General features: G+C 39.6%; 5 protein-coding genes across 8 annotated transcripts; 3 read left to right on the top strand and 2 right to left on the bottom strand.

The window, feature by feature from the left end:
• Positions 1-6: 6 nt before the first annotated feature.
• LOC117573972 (uncharacterized) lies at positions 7-2,000 on the top strand. Its single transcript, XM_034257514.2, has 4 exons — positions 7-313; positions 372-750; positions 808-999; positions 1,054-2,000. The coding sequence occupies exons 1-4, from the start codon at positions 106-108 to the stop codon at positions 1,910-1,912; spliced, it is 1,638 nt and encodes a 545-aa protein (XP_034113405.1). The 5' UTR covers positions 7-105; the 3' UTR covers positions 1,913-2,000.
• Positions 2,001-2,073: 73 nt separating this feature from the next.
• On the top strand, positions 2,074-3,774 carry LOC117573973 (uncharacterized). Its single transcript, XM_034257515.2, has 2 exons — positions 2,074-3,502; positions 3,562-3,774. The coding sequence occupies exons 1-2, from the start codon at positions 2,446-2,448 to the stop codon at positions 3,756-3,758; spliced, it is 1,254 nt and encodes a 417-aa protein (XP_034113406.2). The 5' UTR covers positions 2,074-2,445; the 3' UTR covers positions 3,759-3,774.
• Positions 3,775-6,780: 3,006 nt separating this feature from the next.
• Positions 6,781-14,129, bottom strand: LOC117574943 (serine-rich adhesin for platelets). Of its 4 annotated transcripts, none has more exons than XM_034258993.2 (9): positions 13,992-14,129; positions 11,697-11,828; positions 11,463-11,623; positions 10,581-11,141; positions 9,527-10,476; positions 9,264-9,468; positions 8,837-9,192; positions 8,296-8,452; positions 6,781-8,236 (listed from the first exon to the last, which is right to left on the bottom strand). In XM_034258993.2, the coding sequence occupies exons 2-9, from the start codon at positions 11,821-11,823 to the stop codon at positions 7,112-7,114; spliced, it is 3,642 nt and encodes a 1,213-aa protein (XP_034114884.1). In that variant the 5' UTR covers positions 11,824-11,828; positions 13,992-14,129; the 3' UTR covers positions 6,781-7,111. The 4 variants fall into 4 exon arrangements, with proteins under 4 accessions (XP_034114884.1, XP_051863778.1, XP_051863777.1 ...); XM_052007818.1 differs by having other exon boundaries at positions 10,581-11,138; XM_052007817.1 differs by having other exon boundaries at positions 9,264-9,465; positions 13,992-14,128.
• Positions 14,130-16,378: 2,249 nt separating this feature from the next.
• On the top strand, positions 16,379-17,946 carry LOC117573727 (uncharacterized). The gene is made up of 2 exons (XM_034257097.2): positions 16,379-17,516; positions 17,595-17,946. Exons 1-2 carry the CDS (start codon positions 16,463-16,465, stop codon positions 17,789-17,791), a joined length of 1,251 nt encoding a protein of 416 aa, XP_034112988.2. The 5' UTR covers positions 16,379-16,462; the 3' UTR covers positions 17,792-17,946.
• An 899-nt stretch (positions 17,947-18,845) lies between these two features.
• Positions 18,846-20,479, bottom strand: LOC117573725 (uncharacterized). Its single transcript, XM_034257095.2, has 2 exons — positions 19,362-20,479; positions 18,846-19,292 (listed from the first exon to the last, which is right to left on the bottom strand). Exons 1-2 carry the CDS (start codon positions 20,449-20,451, stop codon positions 19,093-19,095), a joined length of 1,290 nt encoding a protein of 429 aa, XP_034112986.2. The 5' UTR covers positions 20,452-20,479; the 3' UTR covers positions 18,846-19,092.
• Between the last annotated feature and the right edge of the window lie 184 nt (positions 20,480-20,663).

The following is a 20,663-nucleotide window of genomic DNA, read 5'->3' as shown; positions in this document are numbered from 1 at the left end:
TACAATCGATAATATTCCATTGTTACGTTTAATCGAAATACTTGCACGTGTAGCACGCAAAACATAAATGTACGCATTTGATTAACAAAGGGATAAACAATAAATATGGGAAAATTAAATGTTACGGTGTTGCGATACCTGACCAGAGAGGACTTTCGTGTGCTGACAGCCATCGAAATGGGCATGAAGAATCACGAACTGGTGCCCGGTCCACTGGCCGCTGCCATTGCGAACCTCAAGACAGGCGGAGTCCACAAGTTGCTCAAGGAGCTGTGCAAGCACAAACTCTTATCCTACGAGCGAGGCAAGAGATGTAAGTTTACTTCGAAAGACCTAAATTCTCTTGCTAATGTTGAGTACCTATTTTGTAGATGACGGTTATCGCTTGACAAACACAGGCTACGATTATCTTGCACTAAAATCCTTGACGCTGCGTGGATCTGTGAGTTCCTTTGGTAACCAGATCGGCATTGGCAAGGAATCGAACATCTATGTGGTTGCTGACGAGGATGGCACGCCCATTTGCCTTAAATTGCATCGTTTAGGTCGCACTTGCTTCCGCAATGTAAAGTCAAAGCGGGATTATCATGGACGCAGACATAAGGCATCCTGGTTGTATTTGTCGCGCATCTCGGCGACTCGTGAGTTTGCCTACATGTCGGCGCTGTATGATCGTGGCTTTCCCGTGCCCAAGCCCATTGATTTCAATCGCCACTGTGTGCTTATGGATCTAGTCAAAGGCTGGCCAATGTGAGTGAATTGTAATACAACATAATTCACGTTTACATCAATTTGTTGTATTTATAGGACACAAGTACATGAGCTGCTGGATGCTCCGCAGGTTTATGATGACCTCATGAATCTCATTGTGCGTCTGGGCAATTCGGGAGTTATTCACGGTGATTTCAATGAATTCAATTTGATGGTCACCGACGAAGGCAAACCTATTCTCATTGATTTCCCACAAATGATGTCCACTTCTCACGAGAATGCTGAATTGTAAGTGAAGATAAAAAAGTCTTTACCTTTTGTTATATTGTTCAATCGTTTTAGCTTCTTTGAGCGTGACGTGAACTGTGTTCGTGAAATGTTCCGTCGCAAGTTTGGGTACGAAAGCGAGGATTATCCCAAGTTCAGTGACTTGGTTCGTGAGGATGACCTGGACGCTGAGGTACATTGCACTGGCTATGGTTTCACCAAGGAAATGGAGCAAGAGCTGCTACAGGAATACGGCATGGTTGAACTCGACGAACACCCGGATGAGGAGGAAAACGAGGAACAAGCTGGTGATGATGAACCACCAACTTTGGTGCCTGCTGCTGCCGAGATTGACGAGTATCGGAGACAGTTGGAGAATGAAGTCTCGTACAGTGAGACGAAAGTTACACAGAAATCGGATGATGCTATTAGGCGATACATTGAATCGTGTACACAGTATTTGGGCAATCTGAGTGTTGGTCCCGAAGTCTCTGATCAGACCTTGGCTGCAGCACCAAAAGTCATCGAAACTATCGCCCCAATCGAAGAAGTCAACGAGAAACCCATAGAAGCGGTGCTGACTCTAGCGGAAACAACAACAGAAGCGGTTGAAGATGCGCATTCCATCAGTTCCAATGACTTGGAGACCGATGACATGCCTGAATTGGCCGGTCTCGATCCCAATTCTCGTATATACCGCCTCAAAATGGTCGAACAGATGCTTAACGATGCGCGCAGTCAACGCTCTTACTCCACCACAGCCAGTACAATAGCTCCCTCAGTGATCACGGATCGCATACGCCGTAACATGGATTTACGGGAGAGGCGCGACCATCGCAAGCGTTGTGTTGCCAAGGGAGAGGCAAGTGCTGTGCATCGTCATCGTAAGGAGAACAAGGATGTGGTCAAGGAATACGCGGGCTGGGATTTTTAATTCATTTTGATTTGTCACTTCGATAAACTCTTATGTATATAATCATCGATACAAATCTATTAAAATATTTACATTTATGATTTACTAAGGTCGAACTTTTACTTGCAACTGCTAATAATGATTTCGTAATCTTGAAAATAATGGTGAAATAGATACTTACTTGATATAATTTCTTATAGTTCAACAGAAGATTTGTTTCAAATTTGCAAGTCAAGTTTGATTAAAACGTTGTTCACGTTGTGCAAGCACGGGACTAAAAGCAAACTAGCTTATAAGCACAGAGAGACCCCTCGAGATAGATTTATTGGGGTGCGGTAATCACAAAGCAACACAATTCTTACAAATACAATATCATCTCTATAAGCTTCTCAACGGCAATAAACATTATGCAAATAAAAGACGTGGCCCAATAGAGTCTGATTATCGTCAAAGGAAATCTTAATATAAAAGCAAACGCATCCGGATATACAAGAACACTCGTAAGCAACACCTGTTGATATCAAGTTCAAGAGCCGGCAATAAAACAATACAAAATGTCCAAGCAAGTTGTTAACGAATTCCATGTGGCGCCCGTTTGGCTTACACGTGATTATGTCGAACAGAAACTGCGATTGCATCTCAAGGATAAGACTCTACAGCTGCAGGAGTTGCAGATTCAGCCAGCCACAGCCAATGGAGAAAATTATTCAAGTGTGATGACGCGCATAAATGTGAAATACATGGACAAAACTGGGAAGAACACGAAGGATACATACCTGGTGAAGACTACATTTGCTGACAAGGATCCGACGGCTTATTTGCTGGAGCCCTACGGCATTTATGTCCGAGAAATGAACATGTATGAAGAAGTGCTGCCCAAGATGTCAGATATTCTGAAGCAGAGCCTCGGCGATCATTACCAGCAGTTGTTTGCAGGTACAATGAATGTGGATCGAGAGCGTAATTCGATCATATTTCAGGATCTCTCCTTGGAAAACTTTTTTGTGGCTGATCGTATAAAGCAATTGGATCGCGAGCACGCTCAATTGGCATTGGAAAAACTGGCCTTATTCCATGCAGCTTCCACGGTGCTTAACCAAAGGCAACCTGGCATATTTGCCGATAAATACGAACGATGCTTCTTCAATAAACACACCCGAGGATATCAGCCCATGATGGAGAATATGATAAAAGCTTTGCAACTATCCCTTAGAGATGATGAGGAACTGTATCCACGCTATGGAGAAAAGCTCAAAAGAGTCGCTGAACATATTATGGAATATTGCGAAAGACTAATGGAACCAAAGCAGGACGATTTTTTGACCTTGTGCCACGGTGATCTTTGGACAGCGAATATGATGTTCCATAACAACGCACAAGGAAGACCTGACAATGTGTTATTAATAGATTTTCAGTTTAGTGTCTGGAACTCACCGGCTATAGATTTGCATTACTTTTTCTGCACATCTTTCCAAGACGACCTTTGCCATACCGAAATGGTTCAATTCTATTATACAAAACTTGTTCAGGCTTTGAAGAATCTCAACTTCAAGGGCCACATACCAAGTCTTTTTGACTTTCAGCTACAGTTCCAAGCTCGTGCTTTTTATGGTACGTATTCGATCTTATTTCAACTAATAACCAATTTTGTAATACATTGCTTTTTGCAGGTATTTTTGCAGCCTTTGCTTTTCAACCTTGCATGTTGCATATTGGAAAAGACGAGTTTTCCATAAGAAGAGCAATTTGTCCCTCAAAAGAAGCTGAAGCAGTGCGAATTTCTCTTTATAAAACCGAAATCATGCGACAGAAAATTAAGAGGTTTTTGCCAATTTTTGATCGCTTGGGTTTGTTGGATGATATGTAAATTTATTTTTAAATGAATAAAGTATATTGTGAAAAATCATAAGTTAACCTAGTAAGGTTAATGTTCTTTAAAAATATACAAAACAAAATTAAATTTTTCTAAACTATGGGTAGTGGCAATGACAAAATTTGCACGGATTTGGGCTGCAAGCATTCGCTAAATAACATTTCTGCGTCCGATCAGCAGGGTGTCCGCCTAAAACAGTTAAATATTTACGGAAAATTACACAAAATTAAGCGTCGCATAAAATTAAGGTGTCCGCAATTTACTGTATTTCCCCTAGCTACACCGATATTTAAATCCATCGATAAGATAAGAGTTTCATGAGTCTGAAAGAAGCACTTGAGATATAAAACACAATAAAATATACACTATACTTTATGGCTTGCGACTGTGTGTTAGACATGAAATATAACAATAGAGTCTTTTATCTTGCAAAAAATAAAATTGAATGATTGTTTATTCAGGAGATTGGTATGAAATATGTTTACACAAGTATTAAGTCGTTAAATGTGCGTATACTATTAGCTTACTGGCCATGCAAATAATACAAATGTAATAATATTCGAATAAAAAATCTGTTGTCTACTTAAAAGTAACACTGATCGGTTTCCTTGCTATCATTTTGTTGGTTTTTTTCTTTTTATTTTCACTGAAGATTGTATATTTCGTGGTGGTCTGGTCTAGTGAACTTTACATACTTAATTGAAAGTACATATGTATATAAAAAAGCAAGCATTTTTTACATAGTTATAACAATTTGCCTATAAAACTTAAATTAATCATAATTCTAATTGCATAGGGAAGTAACCAAAATTCGCAACCCTAAAAATATTCGATCACATTTGATAAAACAATTATTAAAACAACCAGTTCAATTGGTTAAATAAATAGTGTAATCTAAATTATTTGTCTTATAATTTACTATAATGATGAAATTTAAAGGTATATTCTAGAGCTTTTAGATGCTTCCGAGTTGTATTATATTGTAATCTTTGTCTGCGTTGTAGTTGCTTTGCTTTGTTTTGCTTTTCGCATGATACGCTTGAAGGAATAAAAAAAAAAAAAAAAAAAAAAAAAACAAATTATAGCTCTGGCTTTGGACATCGAATATAATGTTTCACAATGATGATCAAGGAAGCCAGACAATGTGATCTTCATAGATTTTCAGTTTAGTGTCTGTAACTCACTTGTTCAGGCTTTGAAGAATCTCAATTTCAAGGGTCACATACCGAGCCTATTCGAATTTCAGCTACAAGCTCGTTCTTTTTATGGTGCGTAAGCAATTTTATCAATTTCAATTGAGATCTTTAATACATACATATATGTCTTTTACTTTGCAGCTATTTTTGTAGTCCTGGCTTTCCTCCCATGCATGATGCACTTCGGAAAGGAAGAGCTCTCCATACAAAGGGCCATTTCTTCTTTAAAAGAAGATGATACTGTACGTTTTTCCTTGTATAAAACAAGACAGAAAATTAAGAGGTTTTTGCAAATTTTTGATCGTTTAGGCTTATTAGATGACATTTAGATTAAATATATTTGTAAATAAAGAAAAATTCAAGAAAATTGATAGTTTAAATATAATCTGATGTTCAAATGCATTTATAGGATAAGGGTTCTTAAGGCTGAAAAAAATATCAGCAATTTGAAGAATGAAAGACCTTGTTTGGAATACCTAATAAAAAAATCTAGACATGCACGTTCACGTGGAAAGCTTTCGACCCTTCCGGGCAGATTAATTGTGCGCGACGATGACGAGGCAGAATGCAACAAACATCTATGTATATGGGTAATAGAGGCGTTAAATCTAAATAAATGACGTAGGTTTTATATAGTCATAGACGTGGTTCCATCTGTCGTCTTATCACCCTAACTGTAAATAAGATGAGAAAATGTAGAGAAGTAGTAGTTGGACGACTTAAGGAAACTGTTAGCAGCCACAGTGAATGAGAATCGCGAGCGGGATTCTATCATAAAATTTGAATACGTAGCTTTGGGTCCGTCAAGGAGTTTATCTACCTCGGCACTGCTATAACAAGCACAAATGATGTCAGTCTGGAGATTAAGCGGAGAATAACACTTGCCAACAGGTGTTACTTTGGGCTCAGTAGGCAGTTCAATAGTGGAGCTCTATCTCGACGCACAAAAACCACACTCTACAAGACGCTCATTCTTCCAGTACTCCTATATGGTGCGGAGTGCTGGACAGTGACGCAGTCAGATGCAGCTGCTCTTGGAGTGTTCGAGAGAAAAATTCTTCGCAAAATCTTTGGTCCAATCTGCGTGGACGATGTTTATCGCATCAGATACAACCACGAGCTGTATGAGCTGTACGGTGATGTTGACGTAGCCAGTCGAGTGAAATCTCAAAGACTTCGCTGGCTGGGCCACATTGCCCGTATGGATGAAGACGCTCCGGCTCGTAAGGTGTTTGATGCGGTGATTGTTGGGACACGAAGGAGAGGACGACCCCGAACGCGTTGGCAAGACCAGGTGATGGAAACCCTGTCCACACTTGGTGTTACCAACTGGCGAAGGCGCGCTCAGGACAGAGACGCGTGGAGGCACATTGCGCTTCAGGCCGAGACCCGATAAAAGGGTTGTCATGGCCATATAATAATAATAGCTTTGATTAATATAACATATGAGCCTCTAATTACTGGAGCTAAGGAATATAAATTTCAAATCAATAAGCGCAACAGTTATTGTATACGATATAATCATACGATCTGATTGGATCAATAAAATAAAATATAGCTAAAAAGATTCAAAACTGAAAGAGCACATTGGATAAAAATAGATGAAGACGAAAAGAATGTTTGTTTGCTGCTAATTTCTGTTCGCCTGGTGTTTGTCTTTTTCAGCCGTTCACGGCAGCTTCAAGTGATCGACAAAAATCTACATCCATTAAATCTAAATAAAGTGTGCCTCCTTTGCAAAGATCTCTAGAAGCGATTCGACAGCTTTGAAATTAAAATTGATCAGAAGAGTTCATGGAATATCCGAAGAAAACGCAATATTATGTTTATATTTTATAAATATAATTAACATATATAAGTGTTACAGAACTTTGTAATTAGAAAACTAAATATTTGCTGTGTAGTTTTTTTTTTCAGGTGTGTGTAGCATATTTTATGGTTATGGTGTTAAGCATGTGGCAACTTGAGAAGTTTGTTACGAACGAAATTAAAAGACGATTCATTCAGTCTATATTCTCTCAAAGAATAACCGTAGGTGGGAGGAGTCGCGATCAATTCACGCATGGTCGCTATTGGTTCGTTTCTCGCTCACACGAAAATGATGATCCTAATCTTAATTTTATTACTAAACTACTGTTTTTTACAGACTAACTAGATTACGTTAACTGGGGCCGACAGGAACTTAAGGTTTGTTATTTCGCTTTGCGGCACCTTTGCTACTGTCAGCCATGCTTGCGGCATCATGTGGTGCAGTATCGATTCGAGGCGATCGACCGGTAAATAGGCGATCGGCTCCGCCGAGTTATTCAAATTGTCGTTCGGTGGCACGCCTGGTATCGGTAGCACCACTGGGATGCAGTCTTTCTCCGGATTCATGGCCAAAGCGCGTGTCGCACTGAGCAGCTCAAAGCTGAGACCCAATCGGAAAACCATCAGCTGCTCGCTGTTATCATTAATGGCCTGCATGATGTAGTGCACCATGTAGGCGGTATTCTGAATGAAATTGGGCATCAAGAGCAGCTCCTTAACGGATTTGCAATTGGTGAGCTGGCTACTGAAGTCTTTATCCACATTAACGTTGATCAACTCCAAACGCTGCACAGTGCCACCAGCGGCCAGGCCACCCATAATCTCGTTGATGATAAACGAACGATTTCCGTTATTCTCGACACGCAAATGACGCAGACGCTTCAGGTTAGGCAGCACCTCTTCGCCAAAGGTGCGCGTTTTCATGCCACGACAGGAGCCCAGTAAAAGGGTCTCCAATTGCCGCAATCCCTTTAGATGGAGCAAGTCCAGTTGGCTCATGTTGTTGACGCCGCGCAAGCTTAGCTCACGCAATTTGGTCAATGACTGCATGGGTGCCAGGGAAACGATGCTGGCCTTCGGCTCGGTCATGCGAATGCGCAGCACTCGCAGCTCCGACATTTTGTCAACGTGGGACAAGTTCAGGCTGCGGCTGGTGCAAGTAGCGCGCAGCTCGACGAGGCGCGACAAACGCCTCAGTATTAGCTGAATAAACTCGGCGTCTGTGGCATCCGTTCGAAGCACACGCAATGATTTCAAGCTACGCAAATCGCCCTCCATGCGCAATTTGGGGTTGTCCATCTTGACGCCCATCATATCCAGTTCACGGGTGCGATAGCGTACCATGTCACGCAAGCAGAGCGTCCAGTTGGTCACATGAGTGTCGCGCAACATGACTGTGCGCCAAACGTTGCGATCGCGACCAATCATGGCCCAAGTATTGCACACTTTCGACATGCGCACACGATCCTGTAAGCAAATTTCAATAAGACTACTGTCATTACTTCTTGTGTGGTCGTCAAACTTACATGGAAGTCCAGTGTCTTCATCACAGCCAACAGCACCTGGCAGTTAATGTTCCCTAAAGACACGGATTGGACAATGCTTTCAATATTATTTTTTCCATTAGAAAAGTGCGTGCCATAAAACTTTTCCAAGTTGACCAAGTTTGATTCACGTGCAATGCTGTAACAATCAAAAATAAAAATAATTGAAAATATGAAAAACTTATAGCTTATAGGCTAACTTTATATACAACTTGTAAGTAAAATAATCTTCTGCTCAATTGAAACTTCAACTGGCAGCATCGTTTTGCTTTTAAAGTTTTAACTTTTGATTACATCCGCAAGTTATTAACATTTCATTGGGTCCAACAATTGTTACTTTGTGTTATTCCAAGATCAGCAACTAAACTAGTTTGTAAAATCTTCGCTAGCCGACACTCGTTTTTCAACAATTAAGGAGTAGGTTGTAAATATACAAAGACTGAAACTGAACCGAACTGATCAGAGAAGCAGCAGGATTACGTTGATGATGATTTTTCCCTTTAGTTCGACACTCAGGACTCACACTTGCAACTGGGCACGCTGAGGCGGTCCATAAACAGCGACAGCCTTGCGACCATTGATGACAACAATTTCCTGTGGCTTCGGTGTGACTTTCATGGGCGACTCGTTGAACAGCTGCTCCGGCGGCAATGCGCAAGGTGTTGTAATCTCTGCAATTTCAGCCAAGCTGCTGCTGCTATTGCCACTCAGCTCCATTAGCGCTTCTTGGTAGCTGAATGAGTTTTGATAGCTTAAATCATTTGTGCCTAAGTTGCTGGCATTAACATTCTCATCGATAGGTTCCTTTCCCTTCTCTTTCTCCTTATCCTTCTCCTTTTTGTTGGCTTGAGCTAGTGACGATCCGGGCCTAATACAACTCTATATCGTGGGATGAAGATAATACTTGAGAATTTGTTGCTTCAAATTGGTAAGAAATGTGTCACGCTTACCGTGCAAACGTATTTGTCGGTCTTGCCATTCGATGCGCCCATTGCAAAGGCCTGCTTTTTATCCTTGATGCTCGACATACAAACAGCACAGACCATGGTGTTATCCACCAGTTGCTTAGGCGGCAATACGCCACCCTGCTGATGGAACATTTGTGTCTTTGATTCCGCAGCCTTTGACTGCTTTGGCTTTGTGTGTTGATTGCTGCTGACGAAGGGAGAATGTTTCGCAATTGATTGGCAAAATTAATTGATTGAATGCTTACCTGCGCTTGCGAGCAGTGTGGCTGCCTGGGGAGCCGGTGCCACCGCCATCGTTGCTGTTGCTAGCAGCCAAAACGCGCGCATTGCCCTTGACGGCCATAGTCGGGGTCCAGCCCTGTGGTGGGGGACTGGCGCCCTTGGGGGCCTTTGGCTTGGGTATACGCTTGCCAGACACCAGCTCGGCTGGAGGGGTCTGTGGCACTTCCTTGACTACTGCTGGTGTCTTCGGATGGAACTGAGATTGCGATTGCTTCGGCTGCGACTTGAGTTGCTGCTGCTGCTCCTCACGCAACTGCTTGGCAGCTGCCATCGATTTGCGATGCTCCACCGCCGGCTGGGCGGTGCGCATTGTCTCAAACTCCTCGCCAGCGTTCTGCAGCGCGCGCTGGAAGCAGAAATGATCGATGGTCAGTTCGCCGCTCAGCAGCGGTATAATGTCATCGCGAGATCGCATCTTTTTGCCGGCTGGTGATATGAAGACGACATCGGCACGCTGACGAGACGCCGACTGCGAACTATTGCCGCTGCGCATCACCAGCTCACGCTTCCAACCGTATTTAAAGGGCAGCTTATAATAGTTATCAGTAGACGGCAGCTTGTTGGCCGCAATCGAACGACGACGCACGATCGAATTTCCAGTATCGTTCGCAACGTCAGTTGGTGTCGAGCGGCTGTTATCCTTAATCTTGAGGGGAGCTAGATTCTCCTCGTTTACGGGGCCAACGCTGCGAGCGCGTGCATTACGCAGCCCGATATCGATGTCGTTATTAGAGTGGTACATCGACTTGGAGCGCATGCGCATATTCTCATTCACTTGCCCGTTGAAGCTTCGTTTACGCGAGCTGCTATCGTTATTTGTCAAAGAGCCATTTGATGTTTCCTCCTGCGTTGGTAACTGGGGATGCAGTAAAGAAACTTCGCCAGCAGCATCGTTGGCATATTTCTTGCGCTTCTGTCAAAGCCAAGAGAGAGAGAGAGACCGAGGAGTGGGAAAGAAAAAACATAGAAATAGATTAGTTCGTGTAATAAGTGGTTAACTAAATCCCTAGTTTCCACCTTGTTAGGTAATTCAGTTTGTGGTTCTGAAGATTCAGATTGTGGCTCTGGTTCAGGCTCTGGAGGATGAGATGGTATTTCTGGTTGAGGTTTCAGTTCAAATGATGTGGCTGGTGGCTCTTGATGTTGCTCTTCTGATGCTAGACTATCGACAACGTTTGACAAACTACTGTTGTCGTTGTGATCGTCCTTGTTATCGACGCTGTTGTTGTCGTTGGTTGACTTAGGACTTTCGATAGTCGAATTTAACGTATTTGTACTTGAAATTGTTGTTGTGGTTGCTGCTGTTGTGTCTGCTCCTGCTGCGATTGTCGACATCGTCGTCGTCGTTGCTGCTGCTGGGCTCGTTGAGTTCGCTAACGTTTTATTGACTAAATTGGACGACGACGTACTAGAAGCGGAGCAAGAAGAAGACGACGACGAATTCCGCCGCCGCCATCGCCGTTGCCGCCCCAAAGTTTGTGGCGACTCGGACTCTGATGGCGGCTGCGACTGCAGTTCCTCTCTGGGGAATACGCTGAGGCCTGTGGCACAGATGGCTTTTAGATCAGCGGGCAGCTGCTACGCATACAATATATATATACATATATAAATATACGTGAAAAAAGAACATGGGAGAGAGAGAGAGAGAGACACAGAATAGAAATACAAATACAGAAGAATACATGGCAAATGTTTGCAGAAAAAAATAAAGAAGCAGGCACACGCAAGCAAGCCGCGTCATCAAAATCAGAATAATCCAATTAAATGTTTGTGAAGCATGTTATATGGTATTATTAATTAATATAAGTGCGGTGGCAAGAATGCAGTAGTAGAAATGTTAAAGATGTTTTGAGTGTTAAGTGTAGTTAAAGTAACTGAGGCGCTTTGACAAAAACTTACCGGATCATCATCGGCATCCGAGTTGCTTTCGTTGCTGTTTGTGATCAACATCTTTGGATAGCTGCCAGTGAATCCAGCGAGTGCCATATCCTTTGAATTGCTACGCATCTTTGACTTGGTGCGCTTTCGTTTCGATCTGCCGCGAGTTCGAGCACATGAAGCTATTGAGGGGGAAGCGAATAGAGTTGATTTTAATTGTTTAATTCGATAATTAATTCAAACATTTGAACTTACCATCTGATTTTGTAGAGTCCGATTCACTGGTAAAGTTTAAACGATTATCCTCAAACGAAGTTGAATCATTGCTGGACATTTGGCTATCGCTGCCCGCGTCAATTGTGTCACATGGCAAACTCATCATGCTCACTTGAGGAAAAAAAAAACATGTTTTGTAACATTTAATAATTATTAAAAATGATTGTTTTATAATTCAAAAAAATTACAAAATGAATTTTCTTTTATAATTTATCAAATAATGTTGTTTTCATTAACAGTTCACAACAGTTTAAATTTTCATTAAAAGAGCACTTTTAACTTCTTTTTTTAACATCTATTGATCTATTTCATAGAACGGAGGCAGCGCAATTAGTTTGACGATTAATACCCAGACCAAAAATAGTAAGAGGTTTTTTTCTTGTTAAAATATTTCCAGAAGTCGCTAGTTAAGATAAAAATAACTAACTAACAAGAATAAACTATTTTAATATTTAACATAATTAAAACAAAATGATTCTTTTAATTATTCCCGCTACCCATCGGGTAGAAGGGTATTATAACTTTGTGCCGACAGGAAATGTATGTAACAGGTAGAAGGAGGCATCTCCGACCCTATAAAGTATATATATTCTTGATCAGCGTCAACAGCCGAGACGATCTAGCCATGTCCGTCTGTGTGTCTGTCCGTATGAACACCTAGATCTCAGAGACTACGAGAGATAGAGCTATAATTTTATATAATTTTCGACAGCATTTGTTATGTTTACACGCAGATCAAGTTTGTTTCAAATTTTTGCCATGCCCACTTCCGCCCCCGCAAAACAAAAAATAACAAGCGTAATTTTAGAGCTAGAGTTTTGGTATATATAATAATAACTATAGTAGTTATGATTCCTGAAAATTTGGTTGCGATCAGATAAAAATTGTCGAAGTTATTAAAGAAATACTTTTGTATGGGCAAAAACGTCTACTTACTAGGGGTTTTAGTTGCTTTGGCTGACAATCTGGTATATTGAGCCGTCTATGGTATATTTTGAATGTATAGTACCGCATTCGAAATACCACATATACCGTTTGGTATAATTTTTGGTATTTTTGCAATATATTTGGTATATTTTGAGAATAATACCGCAAAATACATTGCTTTTATTCAAAATGGGTAGCGGGTATCTCACAGTCGAGTACACTCGACTGTAGCTTTTTGACAATCTGGTATATTGAGCCGTCTATGGTATATTTTGAATGTATAGTACCGCATTCGAAATACCACATATACCGTTTGGTATAATTTTTGGTATTTTTGCAATATATTTGGTATTGCTTTTATTCAAAATGGGTAGCGGGTATCTCACAGTCGAGTACACTCGACTGTAGCTTTTTTACTTGTTTTAACAGGATCCTGTTAAGGGAAGCCGCAACAAAAGTGCATGTAAATAATACACACGCAGAATCTATGTCACGCAAGAGCACTTAAAAGCGTTCTAAAACGGAATTGCCGTTGATGCTTACGATAAAGTAGAAAAAAGCAGTGGGTAAGAGAACAAAACTTTTGATAATCGACAAAAATAACAGCCATCACTGTTGTACCACTTTATTCGTTCTTCTTTGTCTTCTTTGCTATGCAAATGGCATTTCTTTTTTACCGGACATCATAAACATACAAGCACTCAAACACCAATTTTCGATGAAGTCAAGGTCAAGCTTATTAAGTGAAATTGCAATCAGCAAAGTTTCCGCGAATCAAATCAAAGCTTTGTCGATTCTTAATTGTGTACGCACAAAATTATAATGAAAATGGTCCAATAAATTATCAAAAATAACATCAAAACAATTTATTTACAGGTTGACGTTTGCTTTTGTTTGGGTTCATACTTCGTTCACACGTAATTTCAAGTCAAGAGTTAATTTTACGCCAAAAATTGTTATTGTTCACACTTTCAACATGTGTCTGCATTATGTCTGTTTGTGTGAGCCGGCTTACCGGCAAATTTCTATGGCTACCAAAATTTCAACAACTTAAAGAGAGTTTTTGTAATTTTTTCATATGCGCACACTTTTTTTTTTATATATATACATATTATTTACAGCTTGATTATATTTATGTAGGACAAACAATGGGCTAGGAATTATGGTCGGCGGCGCTTTTGCAAATTACGCGTGGTGTCTATGTGTGCGTATTCACATATGCAAATTTTTCGTGTGTATGCGACTGACGCTACAGCGTCTTTACAATTTTAATGGCACGAGCTAACAATTCAAAGTACACATACAACTTATTTCTTAACTATGCAATTGCATTCAGCGTACACTAACCTTAAATATAGCACACAAAATTCGCGCAAATATTCACTTTTCACAATGAAAATGCGTAACTTTAAAACAAACGCGAAAAACACGCTCGGTACACCTGCGGCGTACTAATAATGAAAATTCACCGTCCAGTGTGACCGGGAGTAGTGAGTAGTAGTTAATTATTGAATATACCAGACGTAATGGCATAATGTTATACTCAAAATGGCACGTCATCTGTTTATGTTATACTGTTCTCAACATTAGGACTGTTAAGCGAATGTTATTGCAATCGATAACTTATCAAAGCGCAGCCTTTCAAAAATGTGAAACGTTTAAATTTGTCTGCTCTTTGGTGTCAAAATAAAGTATTTATCTTAAAACTCTCTAAGAAGTTTTTAAAAAAGTTCAATGAGTTTTTGACTGCTTAGTTTATGATTTTCATATCGCATTGCATATAAGAATTTGTATGCCCGCTACCCACAGAAGGTAGCATCTCCGACCCCATACACTACATATGTATATACACATGCTCAGCGTCAACATCCGAGACGATATAGCCATGCCTGTCTGTCTGTTCGTATGAACACCTACATATATCTCAGAGACTATAGAAAGAGTGCAAACATAACAAGTGCTGTCAAAAAAAACAGATATCTCTATCTCTCAGATCGAAGTGTTCATACAGACGGACATGGCTATATCATCTCGACTGTTGACCCTGATCAAGAATATATATACTTTATAGGGTCGGATATGCGTGCTTCTGCCTGTTACACACATTTCCTGGAGGCTCAGATTTATAATACCCTTCTACCCTATGGGTAGCGGGTATAAAAACTATGATGTACATATGACGGCTATAGTAGAAAAATAGAACTTAGTACTCTTCCCAACACTATGACAATATTTAAGCAATGCATTTGTGTGTTTAATTCGCAGCTCTGGCTGCAGTGAAGTAAGGAAGATTTATCGGCATAAACATTGCCAAGCTCTGGAGCAGCAAAGGCAGCGGCCTCACCAAAAAACTTTTCAGACATCCTTAAATATGACGGCCGAATGCTCGTAATCCACTTAAAGAGTCTTTGCGAATAGTTTTTCCGATTTATCTGTTTCATCCAGAATCTTATCATACGTAACAATCTCGGTGGTGCTCGCCTGATAGTTGGCAAATGTGCCCGATTATGACGTGATATTTAATATATTTTTAGATAAAGAAAATAATGAAATAAAATTGATAGGTTAAATATAGGCTGAAGTTCAAATGCATTTATAGGATAAGAGCTTCTTAAGACTTCTTAAAAAGAATGGCAGCAATTGAAGAAATCAGTCTTTTGAGTCTCCCAGAAGTTTACTTGAGATATCTAAGAAAATATACGCTATACTTTATGAATTACGAGTGTGTGTTAGCTCTACTGGTCTGACTATCTTACACCGTCAAACGAGACATGAAGAATAACAATAGAATCTTTTACTCATTCAAGAGATTCTTACGAAATATATTTGCACAAGGATTAAGCAGCTAAATGTGCGGGGTTTATTGCCCGATATTAAGTTATTGGCTAGGCAAACAATACAAATTTAATAATATTTGAATAAATAAAACTCTTGTTTACTTAAACGTAAAACTTATCGTTTTCTTTTTTTTTTTGCTATTATTTTGTTAGTAACTCTTTTAGTATATTCTTTATTGTGTGGTGAAATACATTTATGATCTCGGGAATTTGTGTTGTAATTGATAACTTCTGTAGTACTTACATATGTAATGATTTTGAATATGCGACTCAAATGTACATATATTTTAATAAATGTTTCTCCACCCAAATTTTTATTCACCGAATAATAAAAGATATAGTCGTGAATTCTCAAATGCTTCAACAAATGTAAAGCATTTAGTACAGCTATTTATTCAATTTATTCGGTTTTTTTTTTTTATATTGACAAATTGTCTAGTGATATAACCTACCCTACACATACCGAAACACGTGCACTGACAACTATACTATAATAAATAAATAACCCATTCAATTGGTTAATTTAGTTTTGCCGACTAAACTATAAGCTTTATAAATAACTAGAATAATAGAATATAAAAGTTTATTCTAGAATTTTAAGATGCATGTGAGTTCTGTTATTCAGTAATCTGTATCCACGTTGTATATGCTTCGCAAACAATGTGGGACTTTGTTTGGAATACATAATAAAAAAATCTAGACATGCACGTTCACGTCGAAAGCTGGCGACCCCTCCGGACAGATTAATTGAGGCGCGGCGATGACGAGGCAGAATGTTACAAACATCTATACGGGTAATAGAGACGCTAAATCTAAATAAAAGACGTAAGTTTTATATAGTCATAGACGTGGTTCCATCTGTCGTCTTATAACAGTCCCCTAACTGTATATAAGATGAAAAAATGTGGATGCGGCGCAAACGTAAACTAGAATTCTAGACGTTAAGGTGAATCTGTGAATCGTAAGATTAGAAACCACACAATGCCTGAGCCAATTGTTAACGAGTTTCATGTGGCGCCCGTCTGGCTTACTCGCGATTACGTCGAACAGAAGCTGCGGCTGTACTTTAAGGATGCCAAACTGCAATTGACGGAATTACAGGTGACTCCAGGCACTGCTAATGGGGAGAACTACGCTAGCGTGATGACACGCATCAATGTAGAGTTTAAGGACAAGGATCAGGCAATTCAGCGAGCCACATTTCTGGTAAAGACCACATTTGCTGACAAGGATCCAGCTGCGCATCTACTCGGTCCCTACGGCATCTATGTGCGAGAAATGGATATGTACCAAGAGGTGCTTCCCAAGTTGGCTGCAATCGTAAAGCAGGAGTTGGGTGACCCAAGGAAGCTCTTTGCAGCCACAGTGAATGTGGATCGCGACCGCGATTCAATCATATTTGAGGACATGTCATTGGAAAAGTACTTTGTGGCAGATCGCATCAAGCAATTGGATCGCGAGCACATGCAGCTGGTGCTAGAGAAGCTTGCTGAATTCCATGCCGCGTCTGCGGTGCTTAATGAAAGGCAACCGGGAATCTTTGCTGAGAAGTACGACCGTTGCTTCTTTAATAACCACACCAGAGGATATAAGCCAGTGATGCAGAATATGGTGAAAGCTTTAATTAGATCCTTGGAGGATGATAAGGAGTTGCATGATCGCTATGCTGAGAAACTCAAGGGAGTCGTCGAGCATATTATGGACTATGGCGAAAGGACAATGATACCAAAGAAGGGTGATTTTGTGACTTTGTGCCACGGTGATCTCTGGACGACGAACATGATGTTCAAAAACAATACACAGGGAAAACCAGAAAATGTGATCTTCATTGATTTCCAGTTTAGTGTTTACAACTCTCCGGCAATCGACCTTCAATATCTATTTAGCACATCCTTACAAGATGGTATTTGCCACATCGAAATGGTGCAGTTTTATCATGGAAAACTTGTGGAGGCCTTGAAGAAGCTCAATTATAATGGTGCAATTCCAACTCTATTTGACTTCCAGTTGCAGTTCCAAGCAAGATACTTTTATTGTGAGAGACATATAATCAGCTGATAATGAGGTGTTTTTGATTTTAATTGACATATTCCTATTGTTTGTTTGTTTGCAGCTATCTTTTCATCATTTTGCTTCTTGCCTGCAATGTTGCACAGTGGAAATGAAGAGTTCTCAATTCAAAGAGCGGCATCTTTTGCTGAGAAGGATGCTGAAGTTCGAGTTGAACTGCATAAAGCTGATGTCATGCGACCGAAAGTGACGAAGCTGTTGCCATTTTTCGACAAAAGGGGTTTGCTCGATGAAATGTAATTCAGTTTATAGCTCCCCAGTTTAAAGATGATAAATTAATTATAATAACTTTTAATAAAAGTTTACGAAAATGTATCTATCCAAAAATAAGTGATATAAAATATAAAATTAAATAAAAAGTGCTAATAAAAGTAATTTAGAACACCAAATTTTTTAATATGTTGTTACATTGCGAATGTACACATTTTATATTGTATGATGAAAATTGTTTTCATATTAAAGTTTTCTCAAAATCTTTTTTATCTATGTTAAGTATCACTAACATCGAGTAATGAACTCTGTACTTACTCAGAAACCTATTACGAAATCTCTTTGCACAAAAATTTAGTTTTTATATAGCCTGGCTTTATTATCAGATGGTAGGCAATTAACTAATTAAGTTAAAAATAATAATACATATTTAAGTTTTTTATGTGTACATAAACGGAAAGCTTATCGCTTTTCTTCTTATACATTTGTCAGCTTGGTTTTTACTTCTTTATTCCAGTTTGTGCCCTTATATATAGCGTAGAAGGATTTTATAACTTTCTGCGAAGAGGACATAGATAAATGTTACAGACAGCACGTGACACGCTTCCATAAAGTATATACATACATACATAAATTTTTTATTAGCATCAACAGCCGAGTGGAATCTAAATCTTTGAGATTATAAGAGTTAGAGCTACCAAATTTTTCTTTCACTTTTTATGATTGCACGCAAATATATATATATTTTTTTTAATTTTACCACGATCCAATAAAAGTAAAAAATACATCCGTTATACTTTAACCTTTTGTTATGAGTTTGTGCATTTCAACATTGAAATCTCGACTTTCTTGTATTTTTTGTTATTAAGATTATTTAATACTCAAAAAGTGAAAAAATTCTTTCACATTATTATGAAATCATTCTACAGCCAAGATCTGGTATCTTTTCATATATCTTCCTTCGAAAGTCCAAGAATATAAAACATTATTATTATTCATAACTATTACGGTTTCAAAATGTCGTGTGCATTTCATAACTTTTACATAAAATTTGACATAAAGGGAGTCAAGCCAGTTAAGTATGTAGTCAGTATAATATATTTGGAATAGATTCTAGAATCTATATGCTATGCTGTATCCTCCCGGATTAATACGACAATAAATTGATCCATATTGTTTTTCAGTATTTAGATTTGTTTCAATGTTTTATATTCAAAATGAATGATTAATCTAATTATTGTATACAAATATGTTTTGTTAATCCCAGGATTAAAAAAAATAATATGTAGATATGGCGGTCATAATAGCAAAAATATAACTAAGTACTATTCTCATTCTTGGACATCGAGCAGACCACACTGGTTAAAAATGGGCAGCCAATACTTAAGGTTCTCCCGAAGTTTCTTGTTGTTGTAGGCCACTTTCTTAAAGTTGCGACTTCTTTCATTGTCCAACATCAAGGCATTAAAATCGGCGTCGGCAGTCTGATCGTTGATCATTATAGCCTGGCAGGTAAGTGTAGAAGTTACGGCTGCAATAGAGGATTTTAATTATTAATTATTGACTTGGACAGTTTCGAAGCTTGGATTAAAGTACTCACCCATGAATTTGCCCTTTTCCAATTGTAGCCACATCTGACGAAGCGTCGGTATATAGCCAGTGAAGTTAAGTGCCCGCAACGTATCGACAAGAACACTATGATAGTATTCAATCAAAGCATTTAAGTGTTTAATTCGCAGCTCTGGCTGCAGTGAAGTGGAAAAGAAGTAATGAAGATCTATGGCTGGTGAGCCCCAGGCCGAGAATTGAAAGTCAATGAGCAACATGTCCAGATCCCTGTTTTCGGTTTTTGGTCTTAACATTATGTTGTTGACCCACAGATCGCCGTGTGTTAAGGTATTGAATTCATCATCCTTAGGGTCGTAGACACGTTCGGTGTACTCCATAACCAAATTCTTCAGACGCTTCAGTTTGTCGGCATAAACATTGCCAAGCTCTGGACACTCAGCAGCAAAGGCTGCGGCCTCACCAAAAAAGTTTTCAAACATCGGTGCGAATCCTCGCGAATGGCGATTGAAAATGCCATGATCGAGTTTGGTCAGCAAACCTGGTTGACGTTCGTTGAACACGGCAGCAGCAGCATGCATCTTGGCCAGCTTCCTCAACGCAAGCTTTGTGAATTCCAAGTCGTAGCCAATTAGACGATCACCAATAGCATATTTACAGATTGCTAAATCCTCAAAGATGATGGCCGAATGCTCGTAATCCACGTAAAGCGTCTTTGCAAATAGTTTTTCCGATTTATCTGTTCCATCCAACAGTGCACTCAACTGTGGCAGAATCTTATCATACATGACCATCTCGGTGGTGCTCGCCTCATAGCCGGCAAATATGCCCGAAATGAAGGGATCATTCTCATATGTTGTCTTTACAATGAAGTTTTCACTTTCCGATGCATTGGAACCACTGCGCACATAATCCACTTTGATTCTAGTCATAACACTAGCATAATTTTCACCTTTGGCTGTCGCTGGCTTAATGCTTATATCGGTGATATTGAGATCGTCGTCCTTTTTGTAGCGACGCAATATGTTCTCCACATAGGAAACAGTTAGCCACTGTGGAGCAGGATGGTAATTGTCAGCGTCGTTGCTGTTGCCGTTACCGTTACCGTTACGTGACTCGCCCATGTCTGTGATGTTTCTGTATAACAACCCAAACAACAGTCGCTATTTATAAGAACGACAAGTGATCCTCGTCCATATAGTCGTATACGTAACTACGTAACGAATATTTCGCTTTATGATCGCAGTAAAATAGCTAGATTAAGACAATTGTCGTACTTTTGTCTCCCGAACAAAACGCTCACATTTCGTTTAATCCCTATGAAGCGTGCTTTATG

This window comes from Drosophila albomicans, chromosome 2R (genome assembly GCF_009650485.2).
Source record: "Drosophila albomicans strain 15112-1751.03 chromosome 2R, ASM965048v2, whole genome shotgun sequence".
In the NCBI taxonomy this organism is placed as follows: Eukaryota; Metazoa; Arthropoda; class Insecta; order Diptera; family Drosophilidae; genus Drosophila; species Drosophila albomicans.
Note: the sequence above shows the minus strand (reverse complement) of the source record. Positions and strands in the feature narration are given on the sequence as shown.

Excerpts from the sequence above, each read along its gene's own strand:
- LOC117574943 (XM_034258993.2), bottom strand. The coding sequence starts at position 11,823 with ATGATGAGTTTGCCATGTGACACAATTGACGCGGGCAGCGATAGCCAA. Across the intron at positions 10,477-10,580 it reads AAACTGAATTACCTAACAAG|AAGCGCAAGAAATATGCCAA; the intron begins GTGGAAACTAGG and ends TGGCTTTGACAG. Across the intron at positions 9,193-9,263 it reads CCGACAAATACGTTTGCACG|AGTTGTATTAGGCCCGGATC; the intron begins GTAAGCGTGACA and ends CCCACGATATAG.
- LOC117573727 (XM_034257097.2), top strand. The coding sequence starts at position 16,463 with ATGCCTGAGCCAATTGTTAACGAGTTTCATGTGGCGCCCGTCTGGCTT. Across the intron at positions 17,517-17,594 it reads CCAAGCAAGATACTTTTATT|CTATCTTTTCATCATTTTGC; the intron begins GTGAGAGACATA and ends GTTTGTTTGCAG.
- LOC117573725 (XM_034257095.2), bottom strand. The coding sequence starts at position 20,451 with ATGGGCGAGTCACGTAACGGTAACGGTAACGGCAACAGCAACGACGCT. Across the intron at positions 19,293-19,361 it reads GGAAAAGGGCAAATTCATGG|CCGTAACTTCTACACTTACC; the intron begins GTGAGTACTTTA and ends CCTCTATTGCAG.
- LOC117573973 (XM_034257515.2), top strand. The coding sequence starts at position 2,446 with ATGTCCAAGCAAGTTGTTAACGAATTCCATGTGGCGCCCGTTTGGCTT. Across the intron at positions 3,503-3,561 it reads CCAAGCTCGTGCTTTTTATG|GTATTTTTGCAGCCTTTGCT; the intron begins GTACGTATTCGA and ends TGCTTTTTGCAG.
- LOC117573972 (XM_034257514.2), top strand. The coding sequence starts at position 106 with ATGGGAAAATTAAATGTTACGGTGTTGCGATACCTGACCAGAGAGGAC. Across the intron at positions 314-371 it reads CTACGAGCGAGGCAAGAGAT|ATGACGGTTATCGCTTGACA; the intron begins GTAAGTTTACTT and ends CCTATTTTGTAG. Across the intron at positions 751-807 it reads CTAGTCAAAGGCTGGCCAAT|GACACAAGTACATGAGCTGC; the intron begins GTGAGTGAATTG and ends TTGTATTTATAG.